Raw genomic sequence first — 21,505 nt, forward strand, 5'->3', positions numbered from 1 at the left:
TCTACTTCAATGCAAGGAGCATCTGGAATAAGGTAGGTGAACTTGGAGCGTGGATAGGTACTTGGGACTACGATGTTGTGGCCATTACGGAGACATGGTTGGAACAGGGACAGGAATGGTTGTTGGAAGTTCCGGGGTATAGATGTTTCAGTAAGAGTAGGAAAGGTGGCAAAAGGGGTGGATGAGTAGCATTGTTCATCGAGGATAGTTTAACGGCTGCAGAAACGCAGTTTGAAGGGGATCTGCCTACTGAGGTAATATGGGCCGAAGTTAGAAATAGGAAAGGAGCGGTCACATTGTTAGGAGTTTTCTATAGGACCCAAATAGTTAAAGAGATGTGGAGGGAGAAATTGCAAAACAGATTATGGATAGGTGTGGAGGTCTCAGAGTAGTTGTCATGGGTGACTTTAACTTTCCAAATATTGATTGGAACCTCTATAGGTCGAACAGTTCGGATGGGGCAGTTTTTGTACAGTGTGTGCAGGAGGGTTTCCTGACACAATATGTGGATAGGCCGACAAGAAGGTGGGGGGAGGGGGGGGGGGGGCACATTGAATTTGGTACTGGGTAATGAACTGGGCCAAGTGTTAGATTTGTTTGTGGGAGAGCACTTTGGAGATAGTGACCACAATTCGGTGTCTTTCACTATTGCAATGGAGAGGGATAGGGCCAAACGGCAGGACAAGGTTTATAATTGGGGGAGGGGTAATTATGATGCGATTAGGCAAGAATTAGGGAGCATAAGATGGGAACAGAAACTGTCAGGGATAGGCACAAATGAAAAGTGGAGCTTGTTCAAGGAACAAATACTGCGTGTCCTTGATAGGTACGTCCCTGTCAGGCAGGGAGGAAATGGCCGTGTGAGGGAACCATGGTTCACAAAAGAGGTTGAATGTCTTGTCAAGAGGAAAAAGGATGCGTATGTAAGGATGAGAAAACAAGGTTCAGTTGGGTCGCTTGAGGGTTACAAGGTAGCAAGGAATGAGCTGAAAAAAGTGCTTAGGAAAGCTAGGAGGGGGCATGAGAAGTCCTTGGCGGGTCGGATCAAGGACAACCCCAAGGCTTTTTACTCTTATGTGAGAAATAAAAGAATAATCAGGGTGAGGTTAGGGCCGGTCAAGGACAGTAGTGGGAACTTGTGCATGGAGTCAGAAGAGATAGGAGAGGCGTTGAATGAATACTTTTCTTCAGTGTTCACCAAGGCGAGGGGCCATGTTTTTGAGGATGAGAGTGTGATTCAGGCGGGTAGGCTGGAGGAAGTAGATGTTCTGAGGAAGGATGTATTAGCAATTTTGAAAAACCTGAGGGTCGACAAGTCCACTGGGCCAGATGGGATATACCCAAGGATTCTTTGGGAGGCAACGGATGAGATTGCAGAGCCTTTGGCTTTGATCTTTGGGTCCTCGCTGTCCACGGGGATAGTGCCAGAGGACTGGAGAGTGGTGAATGTTGTTCCTCTGTTCAAGAAAGGGAATAGGAATGACCCTGGTAATTATAGGCCGGTTAGTCTTACTTCGGTGGTCGGGAGATAATGGAAAAGGTCCTGAAGGATAGGATTAATGACCATTAGGAAAGATGCAGCTTAATCCGGGATAGTCAACACGGATTCGTGAAGGGTAGGTCTTGCCTCACAAATTTGATTGAATTCTTTGAGGAGGTAACTAAGTGTGTCAATGAAGGTAGAGCAGTTGATGTCGTATACATGGATTTTAGTAAGGCGTTTGATAAGGTTCCCCATGGTCGGCTCATGAAGAAAGTAAGGAGGTGTGGGACAGAGGGAAATTTGGCCAATTGGATAAGTAACTGACTACCACATAGAAGACAGAGGGTGGTGGTGGATGGAGAATTTTCAGACTGGAGACCAGTTACCAGCGGTGTACCACAGGGATCAGTGCTGGGTCCTCTGCTATTTGTGATTTTTATCAATGACTTGGAGGAGGGGGCTGAAGGGTGGGTCAGTAAATTTGCTGATGACACCAAGATTGGTGGAGTAGTGGATGAGGTGGAGGGCTGTTGTAGGCTGCAAAGAGACATTGATAGGATGCAGAGCTGGGCTGAAAAATGGCAGATGGAGTTTAACCCTGATAAGTGCGAGGTGATTCATTTTGGTAGAAAAAATTTGAATGCGGATTACAGGGTCAACAGCAGGGTTCTGAGGAATGTGGAGGAACAGAGAGATCTTGGGGTTCATGTCCACAGATCTCTGAAGGTTGCCACTAAAGTGGATAGAGCCGTGAAGAAGGGTTATAGTGTGTTAGCGTTTATTAACAGGGGGCTTGAGTTTAAGAGCCGCGGGGTTATGATGCAACTATACATGACCCCGGTGAGATCACATTTGGAGTATTGTGTGCAGTTCTGGTCACCTCATTATAGGAAGGATGTGGATGCTTTGGAAAGGGTGCAAAGGAGATTTACCAGGATGCTGCCTAGTTTGCAGGATAGGTCGTATGAGGAACGGTTGAGGGAGCTAGGGCTTTTCTCTTTGGAGTGGAGGAGGATGAGAGGCGACTTAATAGAGGTTTATAAGATAATGAGGGGGATAGATAGAGTGGACGTTCAGAGACTATTTCCTCGGGTGGATGTAGCTGTTCCAAGGGGGCATAACTGTAACGTTCAGGGTGGGAGATATAGGAGGGATGTCCGAGGTAGGTTCTTTACTCAGAGAGTGGTTAGGGTGTGGAATGGACTGCCTGTTGTGATAGTGGAGTCGGACACTTTAGGAACTTTCAAGCGGTTATTGGATAGGCACATGGAGCGCACCAGAATGGGAGCACACCAGAATGACGGAGTGGGATAGCTTGATCTTGGTTTCGGACAATGCTCGGCATAACATCGAGGGCCGAAGGGCCTGTTCTGTGCTGTACTGTTCTATGTTCTATAAACTCAGAGACATCAAACTCCACAAGCAGCCTTCAGTACAGTTAGATGCACCTAAACCACATTGACTTCGACCTGAGGTAACCCACCATTTCCTGTCAATAACTTGCAGACAGAACCCTATCTGGGTCAAATGAAGCTTTCTAAAAAATAAATGTCATGACAGTTGTAATGTAAAAAATGATGCAGCCAATCTGTGCACAGCAAGCTTCCACAAACAGTAATATCATAATGACCATATCACTGATGTTTGTTGAGAGCTAACTATTGGTCAGGACACTGGAGAACTTCCCTGCTCTTCTTCAAAATCATGCCATAATCCCATGGTGAGCGCGTTCCACCGCGTGTTTCTCTGGGCTCGCAGCTCCGAGAAACACACTATAAAACGGCAGTCGCGTTAGTTAGGCAGCTCAGCGGGGAGCGTGTGGCTGAGGCCACACACAACCCCATTGTGGACACGGGGGAGCTCGGCTCGCCGGAACTCGCCTGTGTACTGAGATCGAGATACCATTTTTAAACCGTGTCCCAATCTCCGAAACACCCGAGGCACCCCCACCTCACAAAGCCCAAATGCACAACGGGAGGGTCCCCGGCTCCCGCATCCCTCGCCCCAACACTCCTGCAGGGCATCCCCAACCCAATTGTGCGCACAAAATGCCACCTTGGCAGTGCCATGCTGGCAACCAGCTGGGGACCTCTGATCCCCTGGGAGACTCCGAGTGCCATTCCGTCTTTTCCCCGTTTGTGGAGACCAATACTGAACAGGAGAAATCCCAAAGCCTCACGTACCAGGGGAATCTGCACATTAAAGTGAGACTTTAATATGCAGATTTGCCAAAATGTGATCCCGCCCACAATAGGATGCAAATCCCTCCCAACATCTTGTGAACACGTTGGATCTCACAGGGCGTCACGAGCCGGGTGGATCCCGGGAGCGGGGTCTCCCAGCTTTCATCGGACACTCTGCCCGATGGGTGCAGCGTGGCCACTGCATTGTGCCCATCGTATTTGCCCTTCACCATGTGTCAGTATTAAACCCTCAGCCAACACCTCAAAAGTATACGACTGGTTATTATCGCATTGCTGGTTCTCTTACATTACAACAGTGACGAGAGCAGTAAATGTACTCCTGTGGCTATGAAGTTCACGGGACACGAGTTTTGGAAAACACACGACAGAAATTCAAATCCTTTATTGCTTACAAAAGACATTGATTCGAGCTACTCATTTGTAAAATGGAGCCTTGTTGCAACACAACTTGGTTTGAGGAGGAGAAAGCCTTGGACCGCACAGCAAAACCAATAAGCTCCAATTTGGGCATTTTTAACAAGGCAGGTCGTGATGTCATTATTCAGTGATCATTGCAATCACATGGGCTGCAGTTCAATTTCTGAGAATGGTATCAGTTTGTGATGTTAACTTTCACATCCTCCTGTTCGCTTCAGGAGTTAGCTTCAGGGCGGTTGCGACCAACACCAACTGTAATTTAATTATTTTTCAAAGCTACAGCCTTTGCGCTTTCCAATATCCGCGCATCAGTAATGACCAGTCAGTTGTCAAACATAATTCCAGCACAGACACCCATCTTTTCCAATCATGAATTAAAGACACGGCCCCGAAGACCAGGCTTCACTTCATTGGCTTACACTTTTTCAAATGGAGTTTCTCAACAACAGAACTGCACAACCTCCCCTCACTGACACCAAGGGCGAGAGCTACCGTCTGTGTCGCACCCGAATGGGAGCGCGACGCGGCCGGTAGACGCTGGGTGAAGCCACCCACGGGCTTCCCGTCACCCATTACGCCTTGTGGGATCTCCCCAAGTCCCACGAGGTGTCGAGGTCAGGAACCCGCCCACACTTGGTGCGACCAAGCTGCGCTCGCGTAAGCAGGCCTTAAACCTACTAAGGCCTACTTGCCCACAATCTACCAGCCTCCCGGCATCTGATGGTCTCCCCAGGGAGTCCCCAGCCAGGCGCCACTCAGTACAGGTCCACACAAACTTGGACCAGGCGAAACGGCTCCCAGGGGTCTTCCATGCCATCGGAGGCCCCTGGTGGTCTGGGATAGGGTACTGCGGCCCTCCCCCTGGAACGTGGGCACCTTGGCACTACCATGCCAGCAGTAGCACTGCAAGGGTGCCAGGGTGACTTTGCAAGGATGCCTGGGCACCAGGGTGGCACTGCCAAGGGTCAGGCATGCCCATGAAAGGAGTGTACGCGGGGGGGTTTGGAGGGTGCAGGGTGCGTGGGACAGGGCCTCTAGGCGCTTGGGGATGGAGGGGTGACGGGCAGGTGATACTGCCCATGAGTGGGGGGGACGGGGGACCCCACAAACTCACTTGGAGATCAGGGCACCCTTTCAAAATGGCGGCCCGATCTCGAAGTTCAGCTCCCCAGTGATGAAAATAATTTTTTTAAATAACATTTTATTAAAGACTTCATATATGTTATGAACTACAACACAGCAAATATGAAAATTGTTCAAATGTGGTCAATTTCTCATATCAACAACACAAAAAAACAAAGGCTCCAAGTTGGATCAGACTGAGCCATGCGCAGGAGGAGGTGGGATTTACCAGACAGAAAATGAAATGAGAAATGAAAATCACTTATTGTCACAAGTAGGCTTCAAATGAAGTTACTGTGAAAAGCCCCTAGTCGCCACATTCCGGCGCCTGTTCGGGGAGGCTGGTACGGGAATTGAACCGTGCTGCTGGCCTGCGGGTGGTCTGCTTTCAAAGCCAGCGATTTAGCCCTGTGCTAAACCAGCCGTCAAGGGCCTCAATCCACACATCCTCGCCTCAGAGCAGCCCCATTTCACCTTCACCCGATGAAGGGACAGAGGAGACAGTCCGCTCATAGGCATTGGAAACCTCCCCCCTCCAGTTCTTGCCAATCGCAGGATTTCCTCCAACAGGGGAGGCTGAGGCGCCAGGGGGACGCAGGGCAAACTCCGCGGGCTATGTCACGCAGCCGAAACTATCGGAATAGGTGTCACCCTGATGGTTGAATTTCGCCGAGAATTCCTCCCAACTGGCGAGCCGTCCATCCATAAACCGGCCTCTGAAGCAGTCCAGCTCCTTCCCTTCCTACGCCTTAAAAGTTGAATCCAAACCTGATGGCGGAGACAAATGGGTACCATTTGTAGGAACCAACAATGACATGGCCCTCAGCTTATAATGTTGTCTAAGCTGCCTCCATATCTTAAAAGGTGGAGATCACCATTGGGTGCGAGGTATATCTGGCTGGATTGAGTGGGAGTGGTGCCGTTACTCAGGCCCAGAGGCTCGACCCTTTGGACGAACTTGCCGCCATCCTCCCCCCACATGGTGTCAGATCCTCTGTACCACCCCAACACCTTGCCACCCAATAATACATGAGGAAGTTGGACAGTGCTAGACCCGCCCCTTCCCCGTGTCGGCCCCTCTGGGGGTACGCCCTGTGAATTCTCGGCACCCTACCCACCCAGATGAAGGAATTCAATAAACTGTTCACTCTGGCAAAGAACAATTTAGCGAGAAAGATGTGAAGGTGGGAGCTCTGCCCGCCAGGGATAACGGGAGACAACGCCATATCTGCAGATCAAGTCTCACCTTATCTAACAAACTTATGGGGCGCGATTCTCCGACCCTGAACCCACAAGTCATGTTGCGCGGGTTGGTGCGGCCCAACTGCGCATGCATGGGTTGGCACGGCGCCCATTTGGCACCAGGAAGGGAGGCTGGAGCGGCGTGAACCGCAACAGCGCCATACTGGCCTCTATGGGGACCAGAATCGGTAGTCCCCGCACGCTCACGACAGCGCGAACACCGTCTCCATTTCGGAGAATCGCCCCCATGAAGTTTACCTTATGAAGCCAATGCGAATCATATGTCACCTGGATGCCCAGATAACGGAAGCTATCTCTGGCCCGGCGGAAGGGTAAACCCCCAGATTGGCTCCGCTCCCTGCGGGATTAACTGGAAGGTAGTCGCGTTCCCCCGGGTTTAACATACAGCCCAGGAAGGAGCCAAAACCAGTCAGCAGTCTCATAATCCTGTTTATAGAGGAGGCCGGATCCGTGACATACAGGAGCAGGTCATCAGCATAAAGCAACACGCTTTCTCCCCCTGATCAATCCCCCTCCACCCCTCAGAAGCCCTCAGTGCCATCACCAGAGTGAAGAGGAGCAGAGACAATGGGCATCTCTGATATGTACCCCTGCTCAGAGGAAAGTATCCCGATCTTGTCACATTGGTACAATAATATAATAATAATCTCGAAAAGTATCACAAGTAGGATTACATTAACACAGCAAAGAAGTTACTGTGAAAATCCCCTAGTCGCCACATTCCGGCACCTGTTCGGGTACACAGAGAATTTAGAATGTCCAAATTACCTAACAAGCACTTCTTTCAGGACCTGTGGGAAGAAACCGGAGCACCCGGAGGAAACCCACGCAGACACGGGGTGGGGGGGACACATGCAGACTCCACACAGACAGTGACCCAAGCTGGAAATCGAACCCAGGACCCTGGCGCTGTGAAGTAACAGTGCTAACCACTGTGCTACCATGCCACCCACTACGCCAAATGCTAGCCATGGGGTTCTTGTACAGCAGAAATAAAGTTCTGCCCGGTACCTTAATGGGGTACGTCCACTCCACTCTGTCGAATGCTTTCTCTGCATCCAAAGCTATAATAACCTCAGGGGCAGAGGGAGGCAAAAGGACAATGTTCAGAACCCGCAATATATTCGATGACAGCTGCCTTCCTTTCACAAAGCCTTTACCACTGTATTCGGGACACGTCTCCAACCGCAGAGCCAACTCCACGGCATCCACAATTAGCAGTGACATATACCTGTGAGAACCATAAACTGGGAGGTCCATCTTGCTTTAGAATACGGGAGATGGGAATCCTGTGCAAGCGTATCAGGCAGGTAACCTCGAGCTAAAGTGTCACTGACATATCTCCCACTACTGGTACTTACTGGTCTGAGAATTGTCTGTAAAAATTCAACGAGATACCCGTCAGGCCCCAGAGCATTGTTTGTCTGCAGCAACCCAATCACCCTCAGCACCTCCGAGTCCAACGGGGCCTCCAGCTCGTCCCTACTCTCCTTTCCTGGTGTCGCGATACGAAGAACGACAAACCAGTTAGTGCTGGTTTTACAGCTGCAGCTCCTCCCTCCACCTCACCAGCGTTATACACCACCAGCGAGGTAGCTGGCATCAGGACAATGAAATGGATAAGATCATTGCCCAACAGGAAGATCCTCTCTTCTCTTCTGACAAATAGTTTGAGATCCTTCAGCCACACAACTTAGAAACTCCTCCACTACCCCTTCATTCAACAAGAGAAAATAAACTTCAACAATGATTATCGAGGTCCAATTCCAGTAAAACCCACCAACCCATTCGGCCCACAGCTTTTACAGGAAACCGGGGAAAAGGAAAAGGTGATTCCCCCACACAGCACCTCTCTTTTAACTGGACCCCAGTCCATGTTTGTTGATAAGATCTTCCATGTCTTCAGGTGTCTCAAAGAAAGACTCCTTGGGCCCGTGGGTGACCCGTAGCCTTATTCCGAAACAAACGCCCTTCTTATAGAGCACTGCCTTCACCTTGTTAAAGGCCGCCCGCTAGCTCTCGATTCATTCGGATAGTGCTGCCTTCTCATTTCACGTCGTGGTGCTCCTGGACCCTCTGCAGGACCTTTGCCTTATCCAGGAAGCTATGAGACTGAATGATCAACGTGCAAGGTGGTTCACTCAGTCGCCACCTCCTCGGAAGCATCCGATGGGCCCTGTCGAGCGGGGGAGGGGGGGGGGGGGCAGATTGGGTCAGTTTTCAGCATCCACTGCTTCTCAAAGTGCTTCTTGAAATCTTTGGCCAAGGCGTCCGCGAGCGTGTCTATTGTGATTGGGGCGGCTGCTGACTGCTGCTAGGCAGTCGCCATATTCAGTGCCGAGACATTCCACGAGGCTCCGGAGGTCGTTGAGAGCAGCCCAGTTTCAGGCCTCCTGCTTTCTTTTGCTGCGGGTGCGGGATCGGCACCGGGGGGTGGGGGGGGGGGGCTACCCTGTCGGTCTCTGCTACATATCGCACCAGAAGTCCGAAAGTAAAATGAAGTGTGGGCTACACTGGTGAGAAACTCCCCAAAGTCCAGAAACGTGGCTTGGGGGGTGATTGAACGGCCATGTTGCGCCTGTAAAGCGCCGCGCCGTGGCGCAAGGTGGCCAGAAGAAAAAGCCAAGAGACTTGGATCAGAAAGTGGCTAGCTGGAAGAAGACAAAGGGTGGTGGTTGATGGGAAGTGTTCAGACTGGAGTCCAGTTACTAGTGGTGTGCCACAAGGAGCTGTTTTGGGGCCGCTGCTGTTTGTCATTTTTATAAATGGCCTGGAGGAGGGCGTAGAAGGATGGGTGAGGAAATTTGCAGATGACACTAAAGTCGGTGGAGTTGTGTACAGTGCGGAAGGATGTTACAAGTTACAGAGGGACATAGATAAGCTGCAGCGCTGGGCTGAGAGGTGGCAAATGGAGTTTAATGCAGAAAAGTGTGAGGTGATTCATTTTGGAAGGAATAACAGGAAGACAGAGTACTGGGCTAATGGTAAAATTCTTGGCAGTGTGGATGAGCAGAGAGATCTCGGTGTCCATGTACATAGATCCCTGAAAGTTGCCACCCAGGTCGAGAGGATTGTTAAGAAGGGAATGGTGTGTTAGCTTTTATTGGTAGAGGGATTGAGTTTCGGAGCGATGAGGTCATGTTGCAGCTGTACAAAACTCTGGTGCGGCCGCATTTGGAGTATTGCGTACAGTTCTGGTCGCCGCATTATAGGAAGGATGTGGAAGCATTGGAAAGGGTGCAGAGGAGGTTTACCAGAATATTGCCTGGTATGGAGGGAAGATCTTATGAGGAAAGGCTGAGGGACTTGAGGCTGTTTTCGTTAGAGAGAAGTAGGTTAAGAGGTGACTTAATTGAGGCATACAAGATGATCAGAGGATTGGATAGGGTGGACAGTGAGCGCCTTTTTCCTCGGATGGTGATGTCTAGCACGAGGGGACATACCTTTAAATTGAGGGGAGATAGATATAAGACAGATGTCAGAGGTAGGTTCTTTACTCAGAGAGCAGTAAGGGCGTGGAATGCCCTGCCTGCAACAGTAGTGGACTCGCCAACACTAAGGGCATTCAAATGGTCATTGGATAAACATATGGACGATAAGGGAATAGTGTAGACGGGCTTTAGAGTGGTTTCACAGGTCGGCGCAACATCGAGGGCCGAAGGGCCTGTACTGCGCTGTAATGTTCGATGTTCTATGACGCCGCTCCCGGGATCTGCCCGACTCGCAAGATGTTGCGATGTGAAGCCCACCAGTTTTTGGCAAATCTGCATATTAGAGTGAGACATCTAGTCTCACTTTAATATAATAATAATCTTTATTATTTTGTCACAAGTAGCCTTACATTAACACTGCAATGAAGTTACTGTGAAAAGCCCCCGGTCGCCACATCCCGACACCTGTTCGGGTACACAGAGGGAGAATTCAGAATGTCCAATTCACCTAACAAGCACGACAGTGACCCAAGATTTGAACCTGGGACCCTGGAGCTGCGTAGCAACAGTGCTAACCGTGCTGCCCAGGTAATCTGTAGTTTCCCGAAGCGTCAGGATCTATCCCTGTCATCTTGGGAGACATCAGCGCCGTTCAGTCCTGGTCTCCACAAAACGGCGCTCGTGGGGGATCAGAGGCCCCCAGGTGCTTGCCCTCTGTGCAGGGTGGTACTCTGGCACTGCCAGGCTCGCACCCTCAAGAGTTTTGGGGGGGGGGGGGGGTGGCCAGGTGTTGCCTCAGGGGCTCTATTTAAATGTGTCCCAATCTCTTGTTAGGCCGAGTTGTTCAGTGAGTGGAGCTCCTCAGCTCAGAAAACAGGATGTGTGCGGCGTCGGCCACACGATCTCCGCTGAGGCCCCCTATCTAACCGGGCTGTGTTAAATAGCGGGGGGTTCCTCGGCACTGCGAGCTCCGGAAACACATCTTATACACGCTCCCTATGGGACTTTATTCCCATTTAATTAAATAGTGCCCTCAGTGTTCGATAACCGTGGGGAACTCGCTGGCAGAGTAGGCGGGAAACACCCAGTAAAACCTGCCACAAGTGACACTTCAAACTTCGCTGTTAGATCCTGTACCAAATACCACAACCCTCCTTCTTCCCTCACTCCCCACAAGACCCCCACCTCAGCCCAATCAACCCAAACCAACAAACCAAGGAAAGGACCGGATCAGTCCCAGAGGATAAAGGAAGAATAGGGAGATCAGGATAGCAATGTTCGTTCCAGGTCCCAAAAACAAAAGTTTAAGACACATCACCAATTTTCCAAATGCATGACCTTTTGTGTCTGCACTCCTGCTGTCTCATACCCCAGAATGCAGTCCCAACCCCTCCCTCAGGCTTCGCTGCTGGGGGGAGATGACCAATGAGATTTAAAAAAAGACTAAGAGTTAAAATAGCACACCGTGCCTTTCAGGAGAAGAGAGAGCATCTCAACAACACCTCCCCCCTCCCCGACCTCGGCACTCATCCAAAAACCACCAGCATTTAAATTCTCATCCTGCTTTCCAATCCCCTCCAAGGTCTGGCCCTTCTCCATCAGCTCGTCTAATTCTGACCTCCTGATCTCTACCAGTGCAGTGTTGCTGGCCATGTTTTATCTGCTTGGGTCTAAACTCTGGAATTTCCTCCCCACCCCTCAGATGCTCCTTATGTCCCCTCACTTGTCTCAATGTTAATGTTGTTTTCAGGTAACACTCACTCCGGTGAGCGTTTTACCTTGGTAAAGATGCTATGAACCTGCATAATGCTGGTTTAATGTTAGGGAATGATTCCTCCATTTCCCTAACAGCCACGGGCTTTGTTATTTATTTGCAAATTATATATCTTTTTGATTCTTTCATGGGATGTGGGGGTCCCTGGCTGGGCCAATATTTGCTACCTAGGGATCCCTTCCCTGTGAGATCATCAATGTATCCCATCTTGTTGAATAATACCAGGTCTAGCATAGCCTGCTCTGCAGTTGGCTCCAGAAACTATCATGGGACGTGCAGGCTGTGTCAGCATTTATTGTCCATCCCTAATTGCCCCTTGCGGGGGAAGTTAAGAGACAACTACATTGCTGTGGGTCTGGAGTCACATGTAGGTCAGACCAGGTAAGGACGGTAGATCTCCTTCCTAAACGACTACAGAGAAGCAGACAACCCTGCTCATCATTAGACTTTTCATTCCAGATTTTCATTGAATTCAATTTTCAGCCGTCTGCAGTGATGGGATTTGAACCTGGGATCCCAGAGCGTTACTCTGGGTCACTGAACTTTTACAATCAATCAACAGCAACAGCTTTTACTAAAACGCCAGATAAGATTGAGCGGCATTTACCTTGTAAACCTGTCCATAGGTGCCATTGCCAACAAGTTCCACCAACTCAAAAATACCAGCAGGATCCTGCAAACAGAAAAAGAGAGAGTTACAACTTGTCGATGAAGGCAAGTTACTGAGACGATAATCACAATAAAATAGTGGCACCCATAAGTTAAACCAGCTGATGTCTCCGCAACTTCTCCACCCAGCTTTCTAGGGAGAGGGTGACCATTAACTCCCTCTACTTGAGTGATAGAATAGGCTACGGCAGTAAATTCCATTAACCTGCTTTGGTTCCATAACCTTACCTAACCAAAATTTTGAAAATCCCATGTGATTGCAGCATTAGCAATGATGCAAGAAGAGTTTTCCACATTTCCAGCAGTCCTCATTGGCTCAGCCTTAATTTAAGATTATGCCCCCGTGTTCTGGGCTCTCCTGCCATCTGTTCCGTCAAATTCTTTAACCACTTTAAACACCTCGATTAGATCATCGGTCAAATGTGCAAACCCGAGGGAATGTAACCAGTTCTCAGGAAAGCTCATCATTCCTCCGACAGACTCAAAATGCTAACTTGGTTTCTCTCCACAGATGCTCCCAGAGTTTATCGAGCAATGTCTGTTTTTATTTTATGTTATTTTTGTTAACGAGCAAGGGAGGGGAAGAAGAGAATGGAGGGGGCAGAATCACTTCAGAATGTGACTATTCGTTCAACGTTGCTTTTTTAAAAACAAAAATACCTCCAGTGCCTCATTTCGCAAAAGCTTTTTCCAAGTAAAGGAGACCAAAATTGCTTCCATTGTAAAAAACTATCCATTATGTGCTAAATCCAACTGATTTGATTTAGTCTTTCAGCCAGCTCCTGATGTTTCCCCCAATCTCTGACCTGATGTGTAGATTGGGAAAGGGGACAGCAGCTCTCTCTCTCTCTCTCTCCCACACACACACACACAGTTCCTCCTCCTCCCCCTCAGCTACAGCTAGGTACGTTTCCCCCTCCAACCCAGGAAGTGCTTTCAAATTCATGCATTGCTGAAGAACAGAACCTCACGCTGCCCGAAACTAATTTCTACACACACGCCAGTGAACCCAGCGAGAGTCAAGGTGAAGAATGGAGATGAAGCCCCGAGATTTCGGTCTTCCACTCCAATTACCTCTTCCCACGCTTCAAAAGGGCAACAGATTTCTTGAATAAAAATTTGGCAAGAAAATCAATGTTTCCCTGCATTGACTGTGTACATGAGAGTTGGTGTTGTACATATGCAGGATTTTTCGCCCATCTCGGATTCCTTCCTTCCTGATCTGATACCACTTTCCCAGATGTTGCTCCCTCACCCAATGGGACGTGGGCTATTTGACTGCACTGGTCATCGCAGTCCAGCCAGGTCCTTTTCTAGCTTGCACACTTTGCTGTGGGAGTGTCACTGACTATTCCCGCTTCCAAGTCCAGGGAACACAAATGACAACAAGGACTTGCATTTATGTAGCATTTATAATGCAATGAAATATCCCATAGCGTTGCGCAGGAGTTATCAACAAAGTCTACTACCCAAGCAACATATGGACACGTTAGGACAGATGGGTGGTTTGCATTGGTGGTTCAGAGGTAGATTTCTCGCCTGCCACGTGGGAGGCCCGGGTTCGATTCCCGGCCAATGCAAGGCCAGCCGGTATTTCAAGTTAGGGCAGATGGCCAAAAAAATTCAGTCATAGAGGTAGGTTTGCATGCCTCACTGATTTGTGTTTCTGGGACCCTCACAGCAGTGCGCAGGACATGAATCATTAATTCCTGGACACTCAGATCAATCCTGTCTGTGTTAGGAATGGATCTCACAACAAAAATCCCACGCCTGATGGTTACAATCCCAGTTCAGAGTCACAGTGAAGTGTGAGCGTCTCCTCAGAGCATTGTTGAAAAGCAAATGTGTCAAACCTTTCAGCAGCACAGAAAGCAGCCGCTCAGTCTGGCCTCGTACTTCCTCTCCCCCAGCTCTCCTCAGAACTCGGGTGCGAGTTAGGACAAGGGCAGCAACCCATGCACTCGTCACACCTTGTGCTCGCTGAACTACATGTGCTCCCAATCCAGAGACACCTGGATCTTAGAATTCCCAACCCTCTGCTCATAACAATCCACTCCTCCCAACCTCGGCAACCTCCTCCGGTCCTCCAACCTTCTGAGGTCTGAGTTCTCCCTATTGTGGCCTATTGCCGATCTCGGTTTAAAATCACGGTGGTTGGCGGTCACAAATTCAGACCACAAGCCCTGGAACTGCCTCCTTAGAGGCGGCACGCTGGCAGTGGTTAGCACGGCTGCCTCACAGCACCAGGTTCTGTTTCAGCCTTGGGGACGGTCTGGGTGGAGTTTGCACTTTCCTCCCAGTGTCTGCGCGGGTTTCCTCCGGGTGCTCCGATTTCCTCTTTACAGTCCAAAGCTGTGAAGGTTGGGTGGCGTTGCGGGGATGGGGGCAGGGGAGTGGCTCTGGGTGGGGCGCTCTTTCAGAGGGTGGGTGCAGATTCGATGGGCTGAATGGCCTCCTTCTGCACTGTAGTGATTCTATGGAATCTAAACTTCTCCACCTCCCTCTATTCCTTTAGGAAATCACTTCAAACCTACCTCTTGGGGCAAGCTTTTCATTACCTGGCCTAATTTGTTCTAAAAGTAGCTGTGTCAAAATTCATTTGATAACCGGTGCGGTGAAGAGCCCGGAGATGTCGCAACACATTTGTCCTTATTACAGTGGTTGTTAAATGTGAGAACTCCTCAATGGCCCAGCACTGAAAAGCGGAAATAAATCGACAGCATGCTAAATGCCAGTCCCACCCAGAGAGTCCTTCACCACCCTCCGACTGAAGAAATTTCTCCTCCTCTCAGTCCTGAATAATCTCCCCCATATCCTGGGGCTGTGACCTCTTGTTCCAGAAGACCAAAAGATGAGCAGGTAGCGTGGATTGGCCAAGATCAATGCGCGGGATTGTAGGGACAAGGCGGGTTGAGGGCAGAGGGCACTGGTCCCAAGGGGGAGCCACCACATTGCCGAGCGCGCTGGTGCAGGGAAGTGAGAGGAGGGGGTGGGTGAGGGGGGGGGGGGGGGGGGGGGTGACTGCAGCTCAGCTCCCAAAGGAGAGGGGCACCTGGCAAAAGTGGGGGCAGGGGTAGAGAAAGAGTAAAACAACAAACCCGGGGGAATGGGAAGCAACAGGAGCACGGGGCGAGCGAAGAAGGAATGGCAAGGGTAGAGGAGCTCAAGGTGGGTGGGGTAGAATTCACAACAGGTCGAGCATGGAGGCAGCTGGAAGAAAATGGCAGCCGTTTCGGAGGCTCACAAGCTGAGGAAGCCCCGGCCTGCAGGACAACATCCATGTGGTAATTAAGGATGACCACGCAGGAGGGTGGGGAGGGCGGGAAAGAGACTAATACCGCCCATCAGAATAGTCACCTGGAACGTCAGGGCATTCAATGGCCCGGTGAAAAGATCTGGAGTCTTCGCCCATCTAAAATGCCTGAGGGCCCACATGGACCTCCTCCAGCAGACACACCTGAGGGAGAGACATCGACTGAGGCTAAGAGAGAGAGAGAGAGGTGGATAGGACAGATCTACCAAGCGAGCTTTGGTACGAGGGTGAGGACGTGTCCAAGTACGTGTACAGCAAAGAATCTGGTGCAGACCCGGGGGACGGTATGTAACGGTTAGCGGTGTCCTGGAAGGGGCACCGGTTGTTCTTGAAACCTCAACTGTGGGCCCAACGGACAAACCTAGCCCCAAATCAGGGACAGAATCGGCAATGGCAAAGCAACTGATTGGTGGTGGTGGTGGTGGTGGGTGGGGGGGGGGGGGGGGGGGGGCCGTGGAGGGTCGACCGACAGGGAAGAAGAAGTTCTCATTCTTCTCCAAAGTTTACAAAGTATAATCCTGTATCGACTGCTTTGTAGAGAGTAAATTAGTGCTTCCAGGAGTAGGAGGAGGGGAATATTCTGCAATACGTAATCTCCGACCACGCCACACCACGTGAATGAGAGGTTGGAGACGGGTCTGGCCCAACACCCCCCATGGAGGCTGGACACATGAGAAGGTGTTCTGCGAAAGAATTTCAGAAACCATCGATGGGGCGTATCCTACAACCAGAGCGGGGAGTTCACTCTCCCAATTCTGACAAGACCCTGAAAGTGGTGATACGGGGGGGAATAAATAGCATGCAGGACACTCAGGGACTGGAAGAGAGGACGGCTGGGCAATGGGCAGATCGACTCGATATTGGACGTAGATCAGCGATACCCCACGGTCCCGAACATGGAACTACAGGCGGAGGGGAAAACGCTACAAATGGACTTTGGTTTGCTCTCCACGGGGAAAGCAGTGCATCAGCGCTGGCAGACGCGGGAACCTTTTATGAGGACGTGCAGTCACCTCTGAACGAGACACAGGGAAAGTGGGACGATGAGCTGGGCATGGAGATAGGGGGAGGATACTGGATGGAAGCACTGCGTAGGGCGAACTGCACCTCCCCATGCGCAAGGTTAAGCCTAACTAGGCTAAAGGTCGAGCACAGGGCGCACTTGACCAGAACACACATGAGTGGGTTCTTCCCGGAGGTGGAGGACAAATGTGAACGGGGCCAGGGAGGCCCAGCCAACCACACCCACATGTTCTGGTCCTGTTCCAGACTTGTTGGGTACGGGACCGCCTTTTCGGAGGCCGTGTCCAAGGTGGTGAGGGTGAGGGTGGAGCCATGCCCACTGGTGGCAGTCGTTAGTGTATCGGAACAGCCAGAACTCTTTGCGGGGAGAAGGGAAGAAGCCCCTCTCCCCACCCTGGTCACCTGGAGATCAGCAGCAACACCCAAAGCTGAAGATCGGCTGTCTGACTGAGCAGAATTCCTTCAATTGGAAAAAATAAAATTCACCAGGAAGGCCTTCCACAACACATGTAGGCAATTCACCAACTTGTTCAAAGACCTGTTTGTGAGCAGCAAGCAAAATGGATAATGGAAGAAGAGATGAAGGGGACGGAAAACATCAACCAGAATACAGGACAAGACGAGCAAAGGAGATCAATGGCTATGAAGCACATGGGTGCGACCGCAACAACAAAAACACCAAGGTAACACCAAACACCCTTTGCAAATGTTTTAATACCAGGGGGCAATATGTATATTAATTAGGACAGTACGGTTGTGGTATCAGATCATTGGGGCCCAAAGTTAGGCGTCCCATATCTGTATATGTGTTACCTTTATATGCATACCTATTTACCTTTCCTTCGTATCCCCGATTCTTAGATAGTTCTTGCAATGTTGTTAGAAATACAAACCAATAAAAATATTTTTAAGTTGAAGACCCTAGTTTCAGACCCATGTGACACCCCCTCAAACTGAGCATGAAATTCTTACCATATTATGATCACTCTTACCTGGAGGATCCTTTATTATGAAGTGATTAATTAATCTCATCTCATTACACATTACCAGGGCTGAAATCACCCATGCCCTGGTTGGTTTCAGAATGTATTGTGCTAAGAAACTGTACAATTCACCAGGATACCGATAGTAGTACAGTTCAGATGAACACTATCTCAATGGTACAGCTCTCTCTTTCCCCAGTACTGGTTCCAATGCGCCTTGAATTGAAACCCATTTCTCCCACACCAATTTTTGAGCTGCACATTCATTCTCTGGTCTTATTTACCCAACTCCAAATTTGCTTGTGGCTCAGGTAGTAATCTAAAGGTTACCTTTGTGATTCTACTTATTAAATTTTGTCCCTAGCTGCTCATACTCTTTATCATAACTTATTTCTTAGTCCTGCTTATGTTGTTGGTACCCACGTGGATCACTACAACTGGATTCTTTCCCTCTCACTCCAAGTTGCTCTCCAGCTTGGGGTCTTTACCCCTGGCACCAGGACTCGCACTCTTGGCTGCAGAGAATACTATCCATCTCCCCAACTATACTGTTCCCCACAACTACATTCTTGTTACTCCCCAACTTGAATGCCTCAAAGAAGAACAAAGAAAAGTACAGCACAGGGACAGGCCCTTCGGCCCTCCAAGCCTGCGCTGACCATGCTGCCCGTCTAAACTAAAATCTTCTACACTTTCGGGGTCCGTATCCCTCTATTCCCATCCTATTCATGTATTTGTCAAGATGCCCCTTAAATGTCACTATCGTCCCTGCTTCCACCACCTCCTCCGGTAGCGAGTTCCAGGCACCCACTACCCTCTGTGTAAAAAAACTTGCCTCGTACATCTACTCTAAACCTTGCCCCTCGCACCTTAAACCTATGCCCCCTAGTAATTGACCCCTCTACCCTGGGAAAAAGCCTCTGACTATCCACTCTGTCTATGCCCCTCATAATTTTGTAGATCTCTATCAGGTCGCCCCTCAACCTCCGTCGTTCCAGTGAGATCCCGGCACCATGGTGCCCTCTCAGTTTACTCATCCTTCCTGCGGTCCCTGCTCTCGTTCACACAAGCTGCCAGAGCCTTGATCTTGTTGACATTTACAAGGGCTGAGGTTCCTCCACTGCTACCTTCGGAGTTTCCATACCTGCGTCTCCGACAGTCACATCCTGCACTCCCTGACCACGGACCAAATGTAAAGAACTGAACCAAAAGAGTGCGACGGCCTTCTGGTACAAAATACCCAGCTCACTTTCCCCTTCCCGGATAGGTCACAGTGTCTGCAGCTCCATAGCTCGACAGCCGAGCCAGACTCCCCCGCGCTGCAAGACGCTTGGCGCAGCCGTGGTTCATTGCAGCAGCACCCACATGCCACAGCACCCGGCCTGCCCATCATCTTCATTGTGCTTTGTTGAACTAATTTGGTTTCCAGTTCAGAAACATGACTCAAACTAGTATTCATAGTCACATAACGAAGTTTAACTATTATGCACAAATCGATGCAGGAGAATGAGAGAGTGCGGAACAGCAACCTGAATAAGAACACAAATCTGTGACCTTACCAAGCCTGCATCCTCGGTGCACTCCCTGACAACGAGACCTGGACAACATGAGCTCGGCAGGGGAAACAAACCTAAACACGGTCTCGCGCAGCATCTCTTGGCAGGACACGGTCACCAGAGGCTTTGGAGCTAATTTGATCAGCATTGCCAAGCCAACGACCTCTGAACTGGCTCAGCCATGTTCATTGGGTGGATGACGGCCGTAAATGCAAAAACATTCTGAATGGCGAACTGGGTCATGGCGTCCTAGGTGTCCGGACACCTGTGACGAGGACACCAGCAGGTGAGATGTGATGATGGTGAACGCTGACACTTGGGACAGCTGCTGATGGCCACGACATCCGGAGGTTGTCTGTTTGCCGGGGCACTGGCAGAGGTGAGCAGGGAGGTAAAGCTCACCTCGCCGAGAGGAGGGCTCGGAGAGGTCACCGAATCGTGCACCTTCTCAGCCCACTGTCTCGCTCTGCAGTTAATGTGACAGAAACGGCCAATGCCAGGGTGGAATTCCTGAGCCGTACCAGATCAAATTTGTGGGACGTGGGCCTTGCTGGCTAGGCCAACGTTCAGTGCCCCATCCCAACAAGTGGAGAGTTTTCCATCACATTCTTGACTTGCTCATTGTAAATGGTGAACAGGCTTTGCGGGTGGGGGGTGGGTGGTCAGGAGGTGAGTTACCTGCCGCAGGAATTCTAATCTCGGACCTGCTCTGGTCACCACAGTATTTATATGGCTGGTCTAGTTCAGTTTCTGATCAATGGTAACCCCCAGGACTCAACGACGGCAACAGAGACATAGATAATAGGAGCAGGCGGAGGCCATTCAGCCCTTCGAGCATGGTCATGGCTGATCATCCAACTCAGGAGCCTAATTCCGCTTTCCCCCACATACCCTTCGCCCAAAGTGCTACATCTAACTGCTGCTTGAAAACATACAGGGCGGGATTCTCTCGGCCCGGGGCCGGGCAATCCCCGCGACGGGCGCAAACCGCGCCAAGCTCTCCCAACGTCAGGATGGGCCGAGCGGCCGTCGTAAAAAGCCGAGACCCGCCAGCGCCGCCCACACCTGCTCTCAGCCGGCGGAACTCGGCGTGGAAGGGTCGAGGAGCGGCCTGTGAGGGGGTGATCCGACCCCGGGAGGGGGCCTCTGATGTGGCCTGGCCCGCGATCGGGGCCCACCGATCGGCGGGCCAGCCTCTCTGGCTGGGGGCCTCCTTTCTTCCGTGCCGGCCCCTGTAGTCCTGCACCATATTGCATCGGGGCCGGCAAGTTGAAGGAAGCCACTGCGCATGTGCGCGTTGGCGGCGGTGCCACTGCGCATGCGCGGATCCCGCAGCAACCAGTTGACGCCGGGATCAACAGCTGGAGCGGTGGGAGCTGCTCCACTGCCACGCTGGCCCCCTCTAGGGGCCAGAATTGCTGGTCTTGAAGCCGTGTTGATGCCGTCAAGATCACAGAATCCCACCCACAATGTATTGGCCCCAACTACTTTCTGTGGTAACATTAACAAAGGCCGGCCACTCTCTGGGTGAAGAAATCTCTCCTCATCTCTGTCCTAAATGACCTGGGTCATTCACCTGAGGAAGGAGCAGCGCTCCGAAAGCTAGTGACATCGAAACAAACCTGTTGGACTTTAACCTGGTGTTGTAAGACTTCGTACTGTCCTAAATGGTCTAACCCGTATCCTCAGACTGTGACCCCTGGTTCTGGACACGCCCACCATCAGGAACATCCTTCCTGCAGCTACCCTGTCCAGTTCTGTTGGAAGTTTATAGGTTTCGAGGATATCTCCCCCCCCCCCCATACTCTTTCACATCTTCTGTCCTCTCTGGGGACTGCCATTAACACTCTTTCCCCTTGGTTTCTGTGGCCATTAGCACCCGTTTCCGTGGGATTCTGTGACTATGACTCATCTTTCATTCTCACTCCACAGTATAAATATTTCCCACTTTCTCTGTCTGTTAGCTTTGACAAAGAGTCATCGGACTCGAAACGTTCGCTCTTTTCTCTCCCTACAGATGCTGCCAGACCTGCTGAGATTTTCCAGCATTTTCTCTTTGGTTTCAGATTCCAGCATCCGCAGTAATTTGCATTTCTCCCCCTCCCCCGCATACTCTTCTGAACTCCAGCGAATACAATCCTAACCGATTCAATCTCCCCTCGTAGGTCACTCCCACCAGCCCAGGAATCAGTCTGGTAAACCTTTGCTTCACTCCCTCTGGAGCAAGAACATTCTTCCTCAGATAAGGAGACCGTAACTGCCCACAA

At 50.5% G+C, this 21,505-nt stretch overlaps 1 protein-coding gene and 1 non-coding gene across 21 annotated transcripts in view; one reads left to right on the plus strand and one right to left on the minus strand.

Moving 5' to 3' along the window:
• The window catches only part of LOC140389512 (TRAF2 and NCK-interacting protein kinase-like), a 302,323-nt gene that overhangs the window by 257,266 nt on the left and 23,552 nt on the right, over positions 1 to 21,505 (minus strand). For all 20 annotated transcript variants that reach the window (XM_072473662.1, XM_072473663.1, XM_072473661.1 and 17 more), the window contains exon 2: positions 12,302 to 12,367. In XM_072473662.1, the coding sequence (XP_072329763.1) occupies positions 12,302 to 12,367 (66 nt within the window). The remainder of the gene's footprint in view (positions 1 to 12,301; positions 12,368 to 21,505) is intronic.
• Positions 13,873 to 13,943, plus strand: trnag-gcc (transfer RNA glycine (anticodon GCC)). The gene has a single exon. It is a non-coding gene; the product is annotated as a tRNA-Gly (tRNA).

This window comes from Scyliorhinus torazame, chromosome 14 (assembly GCF_047496885.1).
Source record: "Scyliorhinus torazame isolate Kashiwa2021f chromosome 14, sScyTor2.1, whole genome shotgun sequence".
NCBI lineage: Eukaryota > Metazoa > Chordata > Chondrichthyes > Carcharhiniformes > Scyliorhinidae > Scyliorhinus > Scyliorhinus torazame.